Source organism: Plodia interpunctella, chromosome 29 (assembly GCF_027563975.2).
Source record: "Plodia interpunctella isolate USDA-ARS_2022_Savannah chromosome 29, ilPloInte3.2, whole genome shotgun sequence".
NCBI classification, from domain to species: Eukaryota; Metazoa; Arthropoda; class Insecta; order Lepidoptera; family Pyralidae; genus Plodia; species Plodia interpunctella.
In genome coordinates, this window is record NC_071322.1 from 35,001 (window position 1) to 43,006 (window position 8,006).

At 36.0% G+C, this 8,006-nt stretch overlaps 2 protein-coding genes across 3 annotated transcripts in view; both read left to right on the forward strand.

The window, feature by feature from the left end:
- Window positions 1-2,766, forward strand: part of LOC128682224 (zinc finger protein OZF-like) — a 4,209-nt gene extending 1,443 nt beyond the window's left edge. Inside the window, exons 2-3 of one of the 2 annotated variants that reach the window (XM_053766833.2) lie at window positions 21-140; window positions 856-2,766. In XM_053766833.2, coding sequence (XP_053622808.1) covers window positions 21-140; window positions 856-2,111 — 1,376 coding nt within the window. In that variant the 3' untranslated portion in view covers window positions 2,112-2,766. Of the gene's footprint in view, window positions 1-20; window positions 141-852 lie in introns of both variants that reach the window. The other variant, XM_053766832.1, reaches the window with a different exon arrangement.
- Window positions 2,767-4,000: 1,234 nt separating this feature from the next.
- On the forward strand, window positions 4,001-8,000 carry LOC128682228 (zinc finger protein GLI4-like). The gene is made up of 3 exons (XM_053766842.2): window positions 4,001-4,380; window positions 5,699-5,830; window positions 7,058-8,000. The coding sequence occupies exons 1-3, from the start codon at window positions 4,134-4,136 to the stop codon at window positions 7,768-7,770; spliced, it is 1,092 nt and encodes a 363-aa protein (XP_053622817.1). The 5' UTR covers window positions 4,001-4,133; the 3' UTR covers window positions 7,771-8,000.
- Window positions 8,001-8,006: the final 6 nt, after the last annotated feature.

The window sequence follows — 8,006 nt, forward strand, 5'->3', positions numbered from 1 at the left end:
AACAAAAATTACATTTGCAGGATCATCGCACCTGCCAGGACTGGACTCACTCCGATATGGGACATCACATGAAATATTCGAAGATAAATTTGATATAGATGAAGATGGTCCCACAGGACTTGATGCAGAGGCTGTGAATGGTAACAATAATATTATTGTATTGTACAGCCCACTAGTTTGTAGTGACTGTTTATTCAGGCAACCTTGGCAGCTGATACACAACAATAGCTTTTCCATTGATGGCTTTAAGTCAGGCTGGCTGACCGTCTGGTCTTCAATTTTCTTTTTACCTTGACCTTGGGCTTCGTGGCGTTACAGTCTCAGATGAAACCGAAAACACTCGACAATGAGAGTCTCAGATCAACTTTATCATGGGAGACTTGAGGCCAATTATCCTTTATATCTCTTCTGTTATGGCTCCATTATTCGCCAAAACAATGGTTTTGCCAACTCTAGGTTGAGATTAACACGGTATAGTAAAAAGGATATAGAAAAATACTTAATATAATGACTTAATTATATTTTTAAAAACAGAAAATATGGCCTTTATCAAGATGGATTTCTCAAAAACGATAAAATATCGGCTTCAAGAAAATACCCATATTTTATTGTTTTTGAGAAATCCACCTACCTACTACCACTATATTACAACACAATTATAAGTATAATTTATATTTCCTCTCAATATCCTAAATTAAAATGGAGTAGGAACTCCTGTCTAACAACTTATGCATATACGAGTATGTATAATATTATACATTTTTTTAAAATATTAAATGATACATTCAAAAAGGACTAGCAAAAGGTCTTAAACTAATTACTATGATGATTAATGAAACAAAAAAATATTAGCAGATGCTGCGTCAGGCCTGAAGCTGCAGACTGACAAGTGGAAGCAAGCTGAGGGAACCACTCGCTCTGCGCAGGGGCTCTACCAGTGCGAGATGTGTCCATACCAAAGTAATCAGAAGGCTTATTTGTTACAACATGTGAGGACTCACACGGGTGAGAAACCTTTTCAATGTACGATGTGTCAAAAAACGTTTAGTCAAAGAAGCACCTTATATAAACATGTGAAAATTCATACGGGTGAGAAACCCTTTGAATGTGAAGTGTGTCAACGGGCGTTTAGTCAAAAATGCAATTTGTTGAAACATTTAAAGACTCACAATATTGATAAACCATTTCAGTGTGAAGTGTGTCTAAGGGCATTTAGCGTGAGAGACAATTTGTTAAGGCACATGAGGACCCACACCGGCGAGAGACCCTTTGAGTGCGAAGTCTGCCAAAGGGCATTCAGTCTTAAATGCACTTTAACAAAACACTTAAAAACCCACACCGGTGAGAGACCGTACCAGTGTGAAATATGTCAAAAGGCGTTCAGTCAGAGATCCACTTTATCAAATCACTTAAAAACTCACAATATTGATAAACCATATCAGTGTGAGGTGTGTCTGAGGGCGTTTAGTGAAAGAGATAATTTGAAAAGACACATGAGAACACACACCGGCGAGAGGCCTTTTGAGTGCGGAGTGTGTCAAAAGGCATTTAGTGAACGAGGCACTTTGTCCAAACATTTAAAAACACACACTGGTGAGAAACCTTTTCAATGTGAAGTGTGTCTAAAATCGTTTAGTCAAAGAGGCACTTTATCCAAACACTTAATAATTCACAAGGATGAGAAACCTTTTCAGTGTGAACTGTGTCAAAAGATGTTCAGTGAAAAAGGTAGTTTAACGAAACACATGCGAACTCACACTGGTGAGAAACCTTTCCAATGTGAAGTGTGTCAAAGGGCATTTAGTGAAAAAGGTCACGTGATACGACACATGAGGACTCACACTGGCGAGAAACCATTCATGTGTGGGGTGTGTCAGCATCACTTCAGTAACAAATATACGTTATTAGAGCACCTGCGCATACACAGCGATGAGAAACCTTTTCAATGCAGCGTGTGTGATCGCGGGTTCGGTATAAAGAGCAGTTTGAAGGCTCACATGCTGACTCACACTGACGAGAGGCCCTTTCAATGTGAGTCGTGCGAGAAAGCGTTTAAGACAAGAAGTAAATTAATAAGACACAAAAAAACTCACGGACGAGAAACTACATGAAGTGGTTTGCCGGTGACGCACAACACACACACAAAGTTTGCTAAACTCCGCGGTAGATCCGCCAACTGGCGCTGCGGCGCCGGTCGCGCTCACAGCCGCATTGCGCTCGGATCTCAACAGCGCTTTTAATCGCCTTCAACAAAAGAAGGGAAGCTCTCAATTCGTCGTGATTTTTTCCACATCAACTGTAACCGTCCGGACGGCAGACTGTTAGCTCGGACGGCGGGGGGACATTGCAATTGCAAAGTCCCCTCTGCATAGTTTCTACTATGACTATTATAATAAAAGTACAATATGTATTTCAAATCAGTTACATAATTTTACTTCAATATTTTGTTCTGATGTACGTAACAAATTATTATGTGATCACCAAAAAATGTTGCAAACAGATGGCGCTAGAAGAATTACTAATGAAATGTATGTATGTAACTGTATATATGTATATAATTCATGTGAACTTGTTATAACACATGAAAAACTTATTAAATATCTAGCCGGAATCTTATCAAACTGCCGTAGTATAAATATTATAAACAATATTATATTATTAGACTAAGTGCACAGGTTGTACCCTAACTTAGGATAAGATATACTAACTCTGGGATCTTGTGGTCATCACGATATTTAAATAAAAATACTTTGATTTGAATGACAATGAACTTGTATTATTTTCAATCCTCACGAAACCGTTAGGTATTGTTAACAGTCGTGCAATAGTTCTGTTAGAACATAACCGGCTGCCATTCCACAACCAGCGTCGGTGAAATAATTGCGGTGGTGGACGAGTGGGCGGGGCGCGCGTGCCAAAGTTAAGTCTAGGGAGACTTGACTCAGTCCATACGTTCACGCTTCGTGATTACCTTTGTGACGTCTGTATCCGGCAAGTTCGATTACAAAAAAACACACAAAATGACTCGATGTTCAAATATGTGTCGTCGTATATTATGAAGTTAAACCTATAAACGGTTTTTTGTGTTTATATTTTTGATTTGAATAGTTTTTGGATGGAAGTGGTTAATTGATCATATTGAAGAAGTGGTGATCGAAAATAATATACCTACATATCCCAATCCCACAAATAAGTAGTGCAATGTGATATCAATAGTGTTCAATAATTTATAATAAAGGTATTGTGTTTTACAATGGACTTGAATCATTTAGCAAATTCGTCTTGTATTTAACACTTTCTGAAGCCTATTCCTTTTTTTTCTTTTAAACTCGCACCACGATTGCGAAGAAGATATTTTAGTCGTAATCTTCAATAATATTGAAAATTGGCGCTTTTTGCCTTCATTGGCAATGTTTGTTAACCCAAGTTGTACCAGTAGCGCCATCTGCGCTGAGCTTTGAGTAATATGCCCTATTTTTTCTTGAAGGGCTAGTATTTAAAATATTGGGCAAAGTATAAACAAATATAGGTAGCATTTATATTTGGCCTAAGTTTGGGCTCCTTGCAGTTTATGCTAATGGATACAAAGTTTGCAAGGAGTCCCGCCACAGAGTATGTGGTATATGTAAACATAATATGCCCTATTAGACGCGCCTTCCAAAAACGCGTTCGTGTTGGCAATAGGGAAGGGACCTTCAAAACGGACTATGTGACGAATGCTTCTTGGCTAGCACGATGACCTCAGAAGTCGAATCAAACACTTAATCCGATAACTTCATTACTGACACAGCGACACGAAATACAGTTCGATATTACATTCCTTATTAGAATCTCTAATATTGGCTATTTTCCACCACGTAAGAAAACATATAAAAAGGTAGATTAGCCCTTTCTAAATCTTAGAAAGAGCCCAAATAATAAAAAGCCAAATAAGCTTTCTCAGCTGTTGTCAGCTATCTATAAATTTTTTTTTTGTTTTTTTTTTTACTATACAAATGTCAATGTCATATCGGTAACATACAAAATACAAGTAAAGTAGTTGATCCTGCCTGATTAAAAATTGAAGTTAATTTGTTTTTACAAGAGAACAATAAAGGTTTTATTGAATTATAGCTTAAATATAAATACCGGCAATGGCGCGCAATATGTCCCAATCTTCATCAGCGCTCATTGAGGTTAAAATTGAACCAGTTGAGATCGAAATAGAATTCGACCCAGTAGATACTCTGCCGATCCTCGGTGGAGTCTCGCCTGTGGTGCATCATGAGCGGGTGGAGGTAAAAACTGAACCAGAACCAGTAGACACAGGTTTAACTGTGTTCAAAGTAGAACCACAGTCAGATGAAGATGACGTTGAAATAAAACGCGAGATATCACATGGTAATATGTCTATTTATTATCTCTTTCAAATTACAAGTCATTTTTGTTTTTATTGAAATTTACTTCAAACATTTTAAAATGAACATGATTTATTTTTACGAATTAGCTGATACTATTGTTCCACATCCTTGGGAATATCAAGCATAAAAAGTTTCTTGTGCCATACTTACCATACGACACCATACTTGTGATTATACAAAAGTCATGAACATAGTTGTTCACGATGCCAGTGTTTGTCGTGCATCTCGTACACTTTGCGACACAATTTGAAACTTCTGAACCGGACTGTGTCAGAGAGAGTACTTGTTACTGACCAAGCATAGTTTCACTAACCAATCGTAATCATATGATTAGGATAGAGATCAATCAATCATAATAAACATTGTTGTGTGAAAATATTATTATTATTAAAATTTCTTCCACGTTGCACATATTCCTCTATCTACTTCTCTTTCATTGCTTTTTGACTCGAAGGATATCAGTTTCGAAGGATATTAATTTTTTGTTCATTATCCATATGCCTCCATATCTCCAATTAAGGATTTTGAAAATGTCTTGGAGTGGGTCCCCTTGTCCTACTCCTCTACCAAGTGATTTCTTCGCCCTGTCTTTCCAGTTTAACTTTGCTTGTACTTTTAGAGTAAATGTTTTTAATAATATTTATATGAAATTCAAATTCAAATCATTTATTCAGAAATTAGACCTTCACAGGCACTTTTTCTCGTCAATCTTTATATTTATAGTTATTTCTCACAAGCTACAAACTAGAAGAAAGCTAGAAGAAATGCCGAAAGAAACTCATTTGAACAGTGTTGGTCCCTATCATGCCAGATCGGCTTACCATTATTGTTTCTTACAATGTTTTTTTTTCTTTCTAATAATATATAAAAATATATAAAAGTATAGTTTATGTGTTGTTTGTGTTGCTGTTGGCCGAAGCGTGTATTATTGGTGAATGTAATATATTGTCAAAAGCCTTTGAGTAGTCCACAAAGGCTATATACAGTGGTTTGTTTAATTCTTGTGTGAAAATATAACCAGGAATAACTCCCAGCACTGGGGAGCAATTAGTATGTTTTGTTCTTCTGATGTATAAGTACAATAAATGTGTGCTCAGTGTTTACTAGTGGCCCTGAGCGTGACGCACGGACAGATTGTTACTTCTTTTTATACTTTCAATTACATTTTAAATATGAACTAAGAAGTACTAAAACAACTTACTCATTGTCTACATGAACCAGCCGCATTTATAAAGTTCAAATATTTTTCTGCAATTTGTTGTGTTTACTTATTTCAATAAAATAACAATTGCTTGTAGTGCCATCACCGCTGCCAGAAGTTGCACCATTTAACAACTTTAATGTGAAATTTGAGATTGGAGAAGACGGTTCTAAACGCCAGGGACTCGGTACAGAGACGGCCGTGACACAGTGGGACGGCGTTAGAAACGGTATGTAACATTTCAATCTAAACGGATTTGACGAATCTTTAAATTAAGTAGTTAGCTAAATATGGCTTAGCAAAACTAGGTATCAATCTCTTGTATAAACTCCTTTCTATAAAAGCTTTTATTAAACTTGCAATGTATGTATGTTTGTTCGGGTGGAATCTTGCTACTCAATTTTGAAGCAGATATCATTAACTGATTAAGTTGAAATTTTGTATACACGTTTAGTTTGGATGACAATACACGATAAGCTGTGTGACGTCATTCTAAATTTTAATATTTCTACAATATGGGTATCAAATGAAAGGCCTTGTTGAGAGTAACTCGGAAAATAATGTGACGTCATTCTAAATCCAATATGGCGGAATAGTTATTTTTTGTTTTTTATTTTTATTTATATATAGACACATACAGATTAACAGACGTTACGTCTGTTATCCAAAACACCTGCATGCTAGTCAACACTACATTACAAACTAGGCATTGTGACTAGCGTATACAACACAATGTCGAATTGGTTAGATATTTTACAAAATCATTATTACATTTATAAAATGTTAGTACAATATAAAGTCATGATAATACGTGTAGTATTGAAATGGGTCAATACATTTGGGATATATATATATATATATATGATTTGAATTTGACGGACAATTGGATTATAGAAAGAGGTATTATGTGTGTAGGTGGCCAATACGAAAACCTCGCTACGATTGCGAGTAAGATGTATTCAGTTTAAGCGAAGATAGTAAATAGGAGGAATCAATTGTAAAGTATATAATGATAAGTTGAAGACATTAGCTTTTTTAAAAAAATATTTTGACTTTTAATTTACTGTAGTATCTATAATATTTCATTTGCCATTCACTTCCTTCACTTCACTTGTAGCTACTACTATACTAAACAATTACAAGTTTTATCTCTGTTGGAGAATCAGTCAAATGGATACCATATCATAAAGTACATACATCAAAAGATTGTCAGACAGTGCAGCTTCAGAGCCAAGTATTGTTTAGATGCAATTCAACAAATTTTTAGTTAATTACATTTTTCATAAATTCTTGAATTGAGTAGAAAAAAATAAAAACTAAAAACAACCTCATCTTTTCAAGACGAAAATAAACAAAGACGTTAACAACCTTACTTTCGTATGTGTATGTTATTAGTTGGGGTACAAACATTTTTTTCTTTACTTCTCTCAAAGTATTGAATATTGAATATTTGCAGAAGATGCCTCAGCCCAACCGTCGGAAGCTGCCATAGTCACACAAGCTGCCGTGACGACCAGCAGCAAGCGGCCCGAGCCCACTCGGACTGCGCAGGGCCTCCACCAGTGCGACGTGTGTCAGCGACGGTTTAAGCAAATTGGACACTTCAATGTTCATTATAGAACTCATACAGAGGAAAAACCTCATCAGTGCAAAGTATGTCAAAAAGCCTTTAGAATAAAAAGTGATTTATCTATGCACATGAGAAGCCACTCCGCCGAGAAACCTTTTCAGTGTGAGCAGTGTCACCTGGCATTTAGAGTCAGAAGCCATCTGGCTATCCACATGAGAACACACACCGGGGAAAAACCTTTTCAATGTCACTTGTGTCAAAAGACATTTAGTCGAAAAGACAATTTATCAACTCACAAAAGAACTCACACTGGTGAAAAGCCATTTCAATGTCAAATTTGTCAATACCGGTGTAACCAGAAAGCAGCTTTACTAAATCACATGAGAACTCACACTGGCGAGAAACCCTTTCAATGTAAAGTATGTGAAAAGGCGTTTAGGGAAAGGGCACATTTGATAAGTCACATGAGAACTCACACGGGTGAGAAACCTTTTCAATGCGATGTGTGTCGGAGGGCGTTTAGAGAGAGAACACATTTGATAAGTCACTTTAAAACTCATACTGGCGGCGGTTGCATTGTTCTAAACAAAACGTTTTGAACAATCATTGGTCAACAAAATAGGATTTTTTATTGATATTTTTTCATATCTTAATGCATGAGATATTATTTATATACTTTAAATTCATGTCATTAAAGGAACTTTCAATGGAAAATGTATTTGAAACATCAAAGTGGTCAACCTAGTCAGGTGATGCAGAGATAATGTTTTTATATTTTGTACTTTTATACATGTTATTAATTAGTGCAATAAAGTATTATTGTATTGTATTTTTA